This window comes from Chrysoperla carnea, chromosome 1 (assembly GCF_905475395.1).
Source record: "Chrysoperla carnea chromosome 1, inChrCarn1.1, whole genome shotgun sequence".
Classification (NCBI taxonomy): domain Eukaryota; kingdom Metazoa; phylum Arthropoda; class Insecta; order Neuroptera; family Chrysopidae; genus Chrysoperla; species Chrysoperla carnea.
Genome location: NC_058337.1, coordinates 88,016,557 through 88,031,736, shown reverse-complemented (window position 1 = coordinate 88,031,736; position 15,180 = coordinate 88,016,557). Strand labels below are relative to the sequence as shown.

The following is a 15,180-nucleotide window of genomic DNA, read 5'->3' as shown; positions in this document are numbered from 1 at the left end:
TGGAACGAAAAATGTAATTCAGCTAAAGGTTGTTTTACTTGGTCGCTATACGACCGGGAAGTTGCAAGTTGCTTTGGATTTTTTTTTAACACGCCTTTATTAGCATGGTATGTATCTATGTAACTAAATCTTGTAATGTGAATTTCACTCACTTCAAAATGTCGGATTGATTTGAAACCTCGCACACTTATCCGAGGTCCGATGAAAATACAATAATTTAATTTAAATTTATTGTATATTATCTTGATCATTATTTTCAGGTTTGCCAATTTTTTCCATATCTGAAAATAAGGTAGTGTCTTGTCTAAGGCCATGTACTGAAGCATATGTGACTTATTCTTTGAGATAAGAATATTGCTACTGACAGGATCAACTGGAGAGTTTGTATATTTCGAACCAAACAAAGATATTATAATTTGAAAAATCAATATTCAAGCTTTAATGATTGATCGATCTAAAAAAGGAATAAATAATAGTTTAAAACAACTAACAAAACACGCTTTTTTAACTAGCTAAACTCAAAAGTAGAAAATGATTTTTATAGGTTAAAAAACAAAATAGATTGATTACGAGAAAAACCATTTTATTGTAAAAAAGCGTGGGGTGTATTTTTCTTAATAATTCTACTTTGTTTTTTTTGTTTTTTGAGCTTATAGAAATTATTTTCTATTTTTTAGTTCAACTATTTACCAAAGCGTGTTTTTTTTTTAAACTATTATTATTCTTAACAACTTCTTTGATGATACTTGATTTTGCTAAAAGTTGTTTTATCGTACAAAAGAAATCATATCAAAAATAAGATTAATATCAATCGATTCGAATGTGAGATTTTAGTAATTAAATTTTCCAAGTACTTAACGAAGACAAAATAATTTATCTTATGTAATTTTTAAGTACAAAAAATATACTCTTGGTAATACTTATTTTGGAAAATTGTGTAATATTTAAAAACTATGAAGAAAAAATAATCTCATTGCAACTTCAAGATCGCTCAAGTAGATAAACTTTACTAAGTTTAATGTACTAAGATCTTGAGCTTAACAATACGTGGTAGATTTTTTTAGAGAGCATCCTGTATAATTACGATACATAAGAGATATAGAGATATATGTATGTATATATTTGAATGTTTTTAAAAAAAAATAATTAGTTCGAGGTGAGGTGATATTTCACTTTCTTGAAATAATAATTATAGATAATAAATGCTAATTATTTGCATATGAACTACAAACATTGACTTATAATAATAACACTTTATTTTATATCTACGTAAATGACTTATAACATAGCTAATAATAACAATCATTTATTTTTTAATGAAAAAAATTTAATTGTTCAAAAAAATTAGCTTTTATTTGAACATAATTAACAACAGCAACAGCGCACAATGATAATTTATGAACTAACGAAAGTCAAAATATCAAATAAAACTGCGTACATACTTTGTTAAGTAAACCGGCACTCAATTGATTTTATAATTTAAAACCCAATAACTTTTATTTGAAATTACTCCCTCTTATCATCTGAAAATTCAAAATTCCAAACTCTATAGGCAGTTCGACTATGAATGTTGTTTACTCGAAAACCGTAATCTAAGCCAAAAGGATGGTTTCATCTCCTGGGCAGATGCTCTTTCTTATTCCTAAGACGAGACAACCTTTTGAAGCACAATATTTAAAAATTATTTTCCCTAAACAATCGAAGGTCGTGCAGTGTTTAAATTAAGTTCTAAAAATTTATCGCATATTCTTAAGTCAATTCTATGAAAGAAAATTCATATTAAGATATTTCCGCGATAGCTTCGTTTCTAAGTTACAGTGGTAAAGTTCTTCGAAGAACAAATTTTATTATTTTTTTAAATTTCTTTGATATCACCAAAAAATTTGTATTTTATACATCTGGACGCAGATTTTAACCACAAATTATTTTAGCTTTACGAATGGCGTGTAAGCGGACATTTGTCCCCCGTGCTCTTTAATTTTTCATTCAGTGTTCATCAAAAATAATTAAAAAAATTAACTGTTTTTTAATAAATTTTCATATATTACATTTTTTAACTAGTAGTAATATCTAGCTTTGTTTTAGAAATTGTCATGTATATTGTCAGAATTTATCCTCTTAATTCTCCCGCAGTCATTATTTTAAACAAAAATAAATATATAGGATGTCTACTTTAACTTGGCTACATATGGAAAACTTTTTTATTATAATGTTTGCGAAAAAGTTATTTTTTATAAAAATCTCTGCTTTCGAAAATATAAACATTCAGCTATTCACTCTTGACCTCGAATAGAGAGTCCACAAGTTGAAAAAGTTAATGGTCAAGACAGAAATGTTAATGGCCGTTTAGAAATGTAAGCCATTTAGAACAGATAATAAGGAAAACAGTTCAAGAAATCACTACCGAGATATGTAGGAGTGTATTAAAATTTTTTTTTTACCAGAACAATTACATATGGAACGCGAAGGTTTTTACTTACGTCAACAATAATAATTGTAACGTAATGTATGAAAAATAAATGTTCTGTATTAATTATTTTGATATAAATGTTTCAAATTAGCAAAAAAACATTTTAATTACGGTAACTGGTTAATTTGGATAACAGATGACGTGTTTTATAAGTAGGATTTGTAAAATTGTAAAATTTAATTTAAAATTGAAGTAGACAAAACATTCCCATCGTTAACAATTCATTCTTAAACAGTTATCTTCAGTTCGTTTTTGCTTCAACGTTTCCACCTTCGTGTTCCATACATGTAATTGTTCTTTTACAAAAATTTTTAAATACACTCCTTCATATCTCGGGAGTGATTTCTTGAACCGTTTTCCTTATTATCTGTTCAAAATGATCTACGTTTCTAAACGACCATTAACATTCCTATCGAAGTTTCTTTATTTGTGGCATCCTGTACATTCGATGTCAAGAGTGAATAGCTGAATGTTAATATTCAAAATGTTTTCCATATGTAGCCAACTTAAGTAAACACTCTGTATAAAAGACTATATCAATTCCACGACACTCAGAAAGTTATCCGCAACATGTATACACATGATGGATACGAAGATGACATCAAAAGGGCAGCTGCCCCTCTATGGTTATAAAATGTACAATATAAAATTTTAAAAATAAACAACCAAATGCAAGGGAATCGCGAAGGCGAAAAAAAATGGTGTGGAATTTCGAAAACTTACGAAAGTTGATCATTCTGGCAAGTAGATCGGACATTCAAAACTTGGTATTTGCTGGCTCTCCCTGCTACCCTGTTTACCAAGTGCCAGATTTTAAACGTCTGATTTACAATTCTCGCCCGAAAGATCGAATATCGTAAGTTAGAACGTTCAAAAACTTTTAATTGAAATTTATTCAAGACAAGAAACAAACTTTCTAAAAATCTTGGCGGAACAATTTTTCGATTACTGTCTTCTTAAACCCCAGATTAATTTTAAAACATCAAATAATTTATATCAATATATATGGTCAAGCTATAACCGCAGGATTTCATCAAATGGTTGATAAAAATAAAGGATATAAAGATTTCCTAATACACTTAAAACCGAGAAACCGTTTATTTTTTTAGATACATAGGGTTGAAATTTGAGAAGAAAAAGTACATTTCTATATTGCTAAAACCCTTGCTTATAAAAATTGGAAATTTGATATAATGAGTAAAGGATTTTGCAAGGTTTAAGTCTAATAATAGTACCCAATTACAAAAGAGATTAGGGTATCAGTTTCGAGAAAAAATTAATATAATTAATTTGAACGTTTAATGAAATTATTCTGAACTTTCACTTTAATTTACCCCCGAACTAAAAAAAAAGGGTGTCATAAGTTTGACCGGTATGTGTGTGTGTCTGCCTGTGCCATCGTAGCGCCAAAACGGATGAACCTATTTAAATTTTTTTGGTTTCGTTTGAAAGGTAATTTAACGGAGAGTGTTCTTAGCTATGTTTCAAGTGGTGAGTTTAGGGCTTCGTACCAAAAAATTGGTGATGATCTTCAAAAAGATTTAAGGAAAAAGGTATTTTAATGTAGGGAGTTTCAAGTGCGAGTTTAGGGTTCAGAACCCGAAAAATGTCGGGTTTTTTTTTTTTAAATTTTGTAAATTTCACTTTTAGCAATTAAATAAATTTAAATTATGACCAACAATTTTCGCTTTGAAGTAATGAAATAATTTCGTAAAAAAAAATTTATTCAATTACTTTTACGTAACAGCTTTCTCTGTGCAAAAAATCACGTCAAGCGTTGCTCTCAAAGTATTAAGGCTCTTTTTGAATTTAAAAAAATACAATTAATATAAATTATATTAAAACAATTCTATAAGCCGTATTATATACCTAAGTTGATATCTATCATGTATGGAGAAAAGCGAATTTCAAATGTATAGTTGATAGGTGAAAAAAAAAGTTTACATCATTTCGAAAGTGTTCCGTTAAGTTGAATAATCATTTATGACAAAACAAATTGTACGAACCTTAATACCTTCATGTAAGAAACAGTCCATAACTCTAACTAAATGATGAAATGGTAATCCACGTAATATCCACCATATCCAATCCATATAAATATGTTCTACACGTGAACCTTGACTTTGTCGTGCTACATGCGTTGCAGCGGATTTCTGAAAGCAAAACACATTCACATTAGAAAATTCATTCATTATTTGCACAAAAAATTATCATGTCAACACGAAACATTCTATCAAATAGGTTTAGGTTCTCTGATTATTAAAAAAATATAATTTTTTTTTAATGAGACTTTATGAATGAACGTTTATTTATTTATAGAGCGGCTATAAAAACATATGATTAAAAAATGTTAAAAAATTTAGAACACGCGCGCTTTCTTTGACATGAGGCACTTTGAAGGGAGATCTTCACAACGTCCTCGATTTGACGTTGACTAAAACTAGCAGCTGTAATAGAAGAAGCGTTAATATATTCTGTAAAATCTTTCTATTGCTGATTGCGCTGGATGATAAAGAAGCTTTAATAATCTAGAATTGATATTATTGTGCTTATAGCTTGATATCAAGTTGTAACACTCAAGAAGAGACTACGTAAAATTAATTGCAAAATATTAGACAATAAATATATCATTAATGAAAAACTTGCAATTAAAAAAACATCATATTCTTTTCGATTTCTATACTAGATTCTTGATAATTTCTGTTCAGGTCATATTATCTAATTATTTTCGCTTTGTAGGCACCCTTATTCGAATAATTTTCTTAAAATTCAAAAGCATTCATTAAAAGCTAGATTTGATTATATTTTGAAGTTAATTGGTTAAGCAGTTTGGATCCCATCAAGGTAGAGATATTAAAGAAAAACAAGTGAAAACAAACAATTGACATCAGTTGATATCAGTGATATCAGTGCTTGCATTATTTTTTTTATAAATTACAAAAGTTTAAAAAACAACACATTTATGGCAGTCTTTCGGTCGCCATTTATTTGGTATTCGGAAACTTTCGGAAGTATTTTCTAAATTTTTTTTCGCTTTGCGAGAATATTTTACAAGACCACTAGTTGATGCTACCTGCAAATTTTCAGGTTTCTATCTTTTACAGTTTTGGAAAATGGACAATGTTTTGTCCTAATTTGCTCCCTCACGGATAAACAGTGAGAATATTTAAAACAAAAGTTGTTTATTTTTTATAAGAAGCTTTTTTTACATATAAACTTTTGTTGTATCTCTAACGCGTTACAAGATCCAATTGACTTATGTTGCTTATTTACGAACTTAGCCACACTTTTTACGTCCTGAACACGCTGTCAAAGCTTCATATCTCTTTTCGTTTTTGAGTTATCGTATACTAAATTTAGTTCCAAATTTTGAAAATATTGATGCTACGAACAAAATTTTGGAAAGGTTTCATAAAATCTCCTAATAAACCTTTTTTCTTCAGTTCGTCTGTGGAGACGACACAGGGTATAATAAAACAAGTGATGCGGCTTTAAATGAAGCCACTGCGTTTAATCCAGCGGTAAAGGAAGCAATCAAAATTTTTGTAACTATCTCAGCAACATCATGTAGCATTGAACGTATATTAAGCACATTACAACGTGGAATCGGTCAACTGTGGGAGATGCAATTGTAAGCGGCTTATACATGCTTAATGTTCACAGACAAAAAGTAGAGGACACTGACTTAAGCAACAACGTGATAAACAAATTTGGAGAGCAATCTAGTCGCCTTAAGTTTTTATTCAAAAGGTGACTTAATTTGTGTCTGTATTTTCTGTCCCGACAGGAGGGTACAAGTGCACCTCCTTTTACTCTCCACCAATGAATTAATTTCAGAGTGGCCACAAATATAATATATCAAAGTTTTTAAGTATTTCGAAAAATTTTTTGACAGTTGTAACAATCAAGAAAACGTGAAAAAAACGTAATTAAAACATAATTATATACTCTTTTCGATTTCTGTTATTTTTTTTGTTTCTGTTTCGAATTCTGTTCTATTTGATCCCTGAATTCAATTTATAAGATTTGTCGAAATATTTTATCAAAATTACTCATTCTAATGATTATACCATGAAAACATTTAAAATTTTGATAAAAAGCCAACATTTAAAGTATTCCTCATTTCCGTTTCAAAAAAATTTTGTGATTAAATTTCTTTTGAAAAACAATACGTTTTTTCTTTAGATACGATTCTTGAAAATATGAAAATATTTTTTCATTAAAAAAAACATTACTAAATTTGTTTAGAAATGCCTCAGATGATTACAAATTTTTTTGGCAACATCTTCGAATATTTCGTGGTCAAATCTCGGAACATAAAAACATTTCACGTAATAAAAAAGAGTTTGACAACAATAACAATATTTTTTTAGTGAGAAAATTATTTATACCGGAATTACATAAATAGTAAAACACATTTTAAAGACAAATTTTTCAATTAATTCTCGTAAACATTCTTTCCAAAAATAAAATAAATTTTTCAATGTTGGACATGATTCAATATATAAACATATATGTGCAAAATCTGGTATGAACGCCACATGACCTCTATGTACACACTGGTGAGAAAATGTAATTACTTATTTATATAGAACTAGAGTGATACCCACCCGCTTCGCTGGGTTTAAAAGTAAATATTGATAAAGATTGCTCTGGCTTAACCCCTTTCTATAACACTCGAAATAATGGTAAGGATTGTTTTACACAGGTAAAATATATGTATGGATTTCTATTTTTGTAAATGTATTATAGTCGTAATTATTCATTGAGTATATCAGAAAAGATGACCGTGAAATATTTTATATTGACTATTTTTACAGAAATCTGTAATTTATCACAATGTCAAATTAAATTAATTTTTAAAATTTTTTTATTTTTTTATTAATATATCTTTATAAATTATATCTCATGTGTTATTCTGAAGTATGAGCTATATTGCGGTACAATTTCACTAAAAACCATTCGCTAGTTTTAGTGTGAAAGCGTAACAAACAAACAAACAGGCTTACTTTCTCATTTATAGTATATAGAGATGTGCCGCCCTAAAGATAAGTGTTATTTTTAAGAAAAAAATGAGGCTCATTTTTGATGGAGTGTATAAGGGGCTATTAATTAATTACATAAGAATTTGGGGGAAGGGCAAGGGTTGTTTAAAAATTTTATCATGTGTTTATGTGGGGGCCGGGGGGTTAAACCCATTCTTACATAAGATTTTATAGGTTGAAATTTTATAATAGAAATAATGTATGCACATCGCGAACTAAAATCTCTGCGCTAAAGAATAAAAATCTTCAATTTAAGTTTAACTGTGAATTTTAGTTTAACTGATCCTTTTCTAACAACGTTTCATTATACGGCAAAACGAGATTGAATCTTACTTACGATGGTAAAGGGGGGGGGGTTTGTTTCGAGAAATCTTATGTATGCTTACGTGGGGAAAGGGGCGGGGGTCAAAAATTATCAAAATTTGATCACGTAATTAATGAATGGCTCCTAATAGAGCATGTGGTCTAAAGTTTTTTTATTGGCTCAATCGACGTTCGATAACGATCCAAAACATCGTTTAAAATCAATTTTTGAATAATATCAAAACCTATGAAAATATGAAAGACAAATAGAGTGGAGAATAGCACGTGGTGACGTTATAATTTGGAACATATCACAAGTTGTTTTGCAAGAAAAAGATAAAATTATTCAATTGCTTATTCGCACCGCGCATGAGACAATGATATTAATATAATTTGGCATATGGATGGACATATAATTTTATGGGTTGCATATATGGTTTACAGTGAAAATTTAATATTAAATGTTAATTTACATTTAAAAAATATTATTTAAGCAATTTCGTCTCTTATTTTCACAATTTCTAATGCAACAAGTTTAATTAATTGCTATTTATCAATAATTTTAATTTGACATTTACTATATCATTAACATGTCAACGTCAAAATTATCCACTAAAAGCGCTGGCGTCGATTTGATTGTCCCTACCATGAAAACGCCCCCAACGAATATCTTTTATGTTTATATCAATCGATTTAAATTTTAATTTTAGATCTTGTCACCTCTTGTCATAAAATTTCAAATTTTGAAGAAAGATACATTGAAATCGACATCAGGATAACTAGCTGATTGTTTTCTTTATATAGAAGTAAAAAATATTTATAACAAAATTCGCATATTTTATTAAGAAGTAAATATATTATTAATATATGTTGTATATGAAAATTACGCGGATTAGGTCAACTTTATAAATAGCTTTTTAAAATTTATATGTGTGTATGTTGTTGCTTTTAAATAATAATTTACTATGTGAGCGAACGAACAGAGCAGCGGACAGCCTTGCTCTTACCAATTTTAAATGCATACATATAAATTATATCATATAAAATTTTCAAAGTAAACACAATTAATATTGATATGCATAGGGTTTTTATATAGGATACATTAAAACAGAACCGCATTTTAATGGAAATTTATTTTTTCGAATTCGAATTCTCTATGCAAACTTTTTACATAAAAATGTAAATATTGAGGTAATAGGAGCGCCAAGGCAAGTTTAGACTTGTGTCTGAAATTATTTGTACCTTATTTGTACTTTGATGATGAATTTTGTTATAACTTCATGAATGTAGACGAAAAATAAGAGTAAAATTTTTCGATATTTGCGTTGGTTCGAAATATTGAAAGCTAAGTAATTGAACAAAATTTTCGATATTTTGAAAATTACTCCAGATATCGAAAAATTTATTCTAGCTTTTCGTCTAACATTGTCAAGTTATAGCATAATAGGGTACTACCATGTTTTAAAAAGTATTTCAATATGTTGGTTTTCCAAATCCACAAAAAATTTTACTGTGGCAAAAATAATACGCTTTCTTTTCATAAAATTAAATTAAATTTTAAACCTTTTTTATTTTGTCAAAAACGCTGTCATACATTTTTGTGATGTAATATTGGTAAAATCAACTGTCATTACTTTAAAACAATTCGAAGCAGTAATTCTCCCCATAGCGGTACTCGTACCATAATCCACTTCTATGTTAATTCTTGGTTTCTTTTTCTGCGTTTCTAATATTTATGTCATTAAAAAAATGAGCTATTTTTTTCAAAAATTCATCATAATCATTGCTTTTCTTACTACACATTAGGTAACGTAATGAGAGCATATTAATTTTTTGCAAAGAAAATCATTTTCATGTTTTAAGTATTGACATTAGTAATTTTTCTTTTTTTTGATTCTGTCAAAAAATCTTCTACCACATTTCCATTAGTTTTTACCTTCTTTTTTATCATGCCCTTAATGAAATGCACTGACGAAAGGACACAGTTAATTTTTACAGATATGTACCCAGCTGTTTACACTGAACTGACAGGTTTTGCCTATATGGCATCACATCAGGGCTCGCTCGTGTTTGAGGTCACATGATACGATTACGATTTTTAATTTTAATATAATAAAACAATTATGTGCTTTTATGACTCAAAATCAGACTTTTTAAGTATATTTCTACATAAATTTTAATTTTTATCCAATTTCATAATTTATTTTTCTCTTCCAAAAGTAACCTATTCATAATCAAAATTGAAAAAATATATTTTTTTTTAAATTTTTGTTCCCACTATCGTGCTCATACATCCTTAAATAGTCGGGCAAAATGGTTTTTTTTGTTTTTTAATAATTTACTGAGGTTTTAACTTTAATTTAAAATTTTTATATTTCTATCGACTTGTTTTGGAGAAATCATTTTCCGGAATGAATTTGGTCTTAGTCCAATTTCATAAAAAAATTCAAGCCTTTTATCCAAAATTTCCCTGGCGCTCTTACATCCTTAAAAATTTGATGAGAGACAAATATCAATCCAAAAGATAATTTAAATTCTCATATAAGAATCTCGATATCGTATAAAGGCAACATACTTTCTGTGAATATCTGATATTCGATGTCTTCTTCTTATCTCATAAAAGTACGTGAACTATTTTTAACCACAATAAATTCTATAGATATAGGAAATATTCCAATAATAAAATGGATTATCAAATTCAATTTCTGAATTTGGAACAATACGTCTAAAGTCATCATCAAAATAAAAACTTAGACAAAAAATTTCAACCGTTAACCTTGCTCGTACTGCCTTAAAATAAACTCGAATTGAATACAAATTTTTATATATTTTATAGTAAATTTATGCAATCTTGACTAACTTGGGTTGAATATAAAAAATTTAATTAAAATTTAAAAAAGGACAATTAATTCAAATTACATTTGAAAGAGAAATAAAAAAAATGTGGAATAACATCAGTGAAGCGTTTGTTAGGGCTGGAATTTCATTCGACCTGTTATTTGCGGTAATTACATGCATAGAAAAAGACGCAAATGTTACGACTCAAATTAAAAAACATTTTTACAAATCTAAGTAACTCCTTTCCTGTCTTAATTTATATATCTGTTTGCGACTATAAAGTGTAAAAACAGAAAAAAATTATTATACAATTTCATACATACATACATTCAAATATAAATTACATATACATATATATGTTAGAAGAAAAGTCGATTGTTAGTAAGAGTTGACTCTTTCTAGGCAGAGTAAACTCTTTCTAAAAACGTCAGTAACAGCTGATTGAAAATGTTAGGTAAACACACTTTTCCTAGGCAGAGTGTTAAGTGTGATAAATATGTCAGAATTCTTGTTGTAACAAATGATATATATTTCTATTAGCTTTTATTTAAGGTAAGGCTTAACGGACACTATCGTGTGTTTATCGTGAGTCTCATCTTAAGATAATTGGAGTATAGATAATTATCGTGAATAGAATATAATCTGAGTTTTTGTAGGCAAAATTAATATTTTTTTCGTGCGTTCATTCACTGGCCCACATATTGGCAATGCTTTTAACGGGCGAGTTAGCTCGGGTCTGCACGGCTTTTTGGTTAACCCTGTGATTACGTTCATTCATTCTTACCCTTTTTTTATTATATAGTAAATTTTATTAGTTTTTTTTTTTTCTTTTTTTTTTAACTTTTTAATGTTTACGTAAAGAGATTACGTACAGTTATTTTCATAATTTTTTAAACATTTGCATGCTTATTTAAAAAGATTTTGCCTTTCTTATTAGTTTTTCATTGGCAGGTAGACCGGTTCTTGCAAAAAGTCAACTCTTACTATCTCAAGACAATGAGAGTACATACTTTACCTAGCTATAGTTAACGCTAACTAGTACATGTTCATCAAATCTCAACACTTTTCATAGTATAACAGTCGACTTTACATAGGAAGAGTCAACTCTTACTGTAGGATCAAATTTTCCTGTAACATATACACTGTTTCATTTCTAGTACTCTGCTCTAGTGTTTCTGCAGTTGTACTCTTCTTTCTTTAACATCTAAGAGACATAATTAACCAGTCGTTATAAAGTGGGGTTAAAATGTACCCTCTCAAATATATACTGATACGTTTGAAACACGGCCCCGTCTCCTACATCAGGCCTACTCTCCTACTCAGAAAACAGAAACATATCAGGATATGATTTCACTACAAATTATTTTTTATTATCTCCTCAAGAAAGGCTCAAATGAAATTTTGTCATTATCTATTTTCGACTAATTTAAACCTAAAGAATTTATTGCGGCGTGACTTATGATACACCCTATAGAATGACCAGAGAACATTAATTTATGGACATTAAAAATAAATTTTAGTTAAAAAAATGAACTAATTTTTGACAAGGTTTGCATAAAAATTTGTTTCCCAAAGGTGAAATAACACCAGAGAATGTGTGTAAAAAACTTTTACATTATAAAAAAAAAAAAAAAAAATTAAAAACCGGTTTTTTTAATCACATTTACTTGATCATAGTAGATTTAACTAAAACTAACCACAACAGTAGTTAATCAGTAATCGTCAATCATTTCTTAAATACTTTTCAAAATGTAAATAAACTTATGATTAATAATTACAGTTTGCTCCCTATAATCTGAAATAATTTAACTTGAATCAATCTAATCCATTAAAACAATAAACATAAATTAAATTGTACGGTCGGAGTTTCACGCAAAAAACTACTTAATGGATTTTAATCAAACTATACAATAATTATAGCTCATACATCAGACTTATGAGCTATAATTTATTAAGATAACACATGAGCTATAATTTATGAAGATATTTAAAAAAAATTAATTTATTTTTTGACATTTCACTGTGTTATCTATGAACATCATTGTAAAGCATAAATTTATTTGAATATAAATTATCTAAATATTCTTATTTGATAACATAATTGATTTAGTTTTGTAGTCAACGCCTGTAGTCTAAATCATTTATGATAGAAGTTTGAAATTTCGAGAGAATATTGATTTTATACAATTTTCATAAATAATATGCATTTTATAATTGGATTTTAAATTAACCGTAAATATACTAAATTCACAAATAGGTTGTAATTAAAGTGATGATAATGGTTCCAAACTTGTTACTATGTGGTTTTTGTGGTCGCCGAACATGAATATCCCGTCGGAATCGGTCCCCAAGTATCTGGTCCCCAGAGTGAACGGTTTTCCTGTCGTCTCCTGGAGTTTATGGGAAATTTGTGATATTATCAGTTCAATCTCGTGACTCGGGGGTTTTTAGGGGACACTGAGAACGAATATCGCTGCAAAATAGGAAACCAAGTACCTGGTGCCTGGGGTTCTCAGGGTACGCAAGGTACCTCGGAGACCATTTCTGTCCCAATATTCGAATTGTGAATTTAGTATATTTACGGCCAATTTAAAATGCAATTATAAAATGCATATTATTTATGCAAATTGCATAATTTTAATTTCTTATAAATCAATTTATAACGAATCGAATGCAGAAAACCGCATTCAAATCCGTCTTACTGTTCAAATTTTCGAACTTCAGTGCTTTGATACCGCGATTAAACGAATACTAGCATATAGTGCTTATATGTGCCTACAGTACAAGAAGCAGCCACGTGATTACAGTACAACGTTGCCCCCTGTACAATTATTTTCTGGATTAGACTAAATATGTATACATCAAAAAGTTTGGTTATTGTTTTTCGCAAACCAAATGGCCAATTACATCGTATTTAGGCTCAAAACATCCTTAATTTGTTGATTTACGCATGTCTAGTTTTGTTTAAAAGCTTAAAAATGTGAATGTTTTCTAAATAGAATGGATTCCTATCCTTTAGGTGTTAAACGTTGACAACTTTGAAAATTTTTAGCAGGTAACAGAGACGGTCAATTCTTGCACAATTTTTTTACAACTTTATGTCGTTAAAAACTACCTCTTTGCATAATTTCGTATAAAATTACTTTTAGTGGTATGTCATTAAGAATACCTTAACTTGAATATTTTATATTTTTGGCACAAAAGATATTTTGATATGTTCAGTTTATAGACATTGTACTATAATATAAATGAATAAAAATGTACTTACTACATGTTTCTTTGTTATTTGCATCACTGTTTTCCATGTAACTTCGTATAAAAGTTTTGTTTGTGTTATAAACATTTTTTCTTTTGCTGCCACTAATGTTGCCATACAATGATAACAATCTTCCTCTGAAAGTTGAAAAAATAAAACATTAGTGTTAAAATATCAAAGAAGTTGTTCACGATATTTTGTTTCTAAAAACTAAAATACACGCATTAAAAAAATTGATTTAGAGTCTGCTCTGGGACTATAATATCATATTAATAAAGCCATAGATAATATGGCTTATTAGGTCATACTAATAAAGCGAAATATGTTCCAAATGTAATTGAGTTTTTTAAAAGAGAATCTGCAGTAGCCTTATTTAGCATCCGTATTACACAAACGCGATGGCAACTCCATATGGATTGTATATCTAATCACTGCTAAAATAATGCTAAAATCGTTTATTATTTATTACATAGATAATCAATTTTTCTAATAACAAGTGAAAACATATAATTGACTGAGTTAATTATTCAAATACCATGTATAGACAATATTGATTTCGGAATCGTTTCTTTTTTTACGTCATTTAAGTAAAGAAAGATAGCCACAAATACATACATGTCACATTCACATAACTGATATTCCCATATAATACATACTATATAATTTGCACCTAATTTGCGCCCTCACGGGTAAACGGTGATGTTTATGAAAAAATTGTTTATTCTTTCAAATAAAAATTAAGTCATATTACTATTATTATTATTATTATTAATGAAAATGAAAGCCAATTATACCATACTGCAGCTTTTTGTTCATAAAAATATTGCGTTATGCAAATAGCAAACTAGAAAAGAGATTCTAACCTTTAATGATCTAACTTCAAATCATCTAAATCTGCTAATTTCTCAGACTCTTTATTTCATAAAATTGCATCATATAAAGGTTTTATTGTATTTATGATTCACAACTTTTCTCAGGTATTTACAAGCAACAAATACAAATAAACGGTAAATAATGACGTAACCAATGACGAATCATTTTTAATGATGAAGTATTTGAAATATTGCATTATGATGAAAAAATTGTCATAGAAAAGATATATGGTGTAATTTAAAAAAGACCTTAAACGACCTTGAAATAAAAATAAATCTCAAATATTTGATTTTAAAAGCATTTTTTCTTAACATGACATAAAAAGCTAATAACAAATATTGAGCTTTTCTTCTTTTTGAAGGCGACTCTGAACTTTCAGTTGCTCTAGCGACACA

At 28.5% G+C, this 15,180-nt stretch overlaps 1 protein-coding gene across 5 annotated transcripts in view; it reads right to left on the bottom strand.

Moving 5' to 3' along the window:
- Positions 1-15,180, bottom strand: part of LOC123304994 (GTPase-activating protein skywalker) — a 101,537-nt gene that overhangs the window by 28,075 nt on the left and 58,282 nt on the right. For all 5 annotated transcript variants that reach the window (XM_044886574.1, XM_044886575.1, XM_044886573.1 and 2 more), the window contains exons 3-4: positions 13,925-14,049; positions 4,477-4,623 (exon numbers count right to left, since the gene is read on the bottom strand). In XM_044886574.1, the coding sequence (XP_044742509.1) occupies positions 4,477-4,623; positions 13,925-14,049 (272 nt within the window). The remainder of the gene's footprint in view (positions 1-4,476; positions 4,624-13,924; positions 14,050-15,180) is intronic.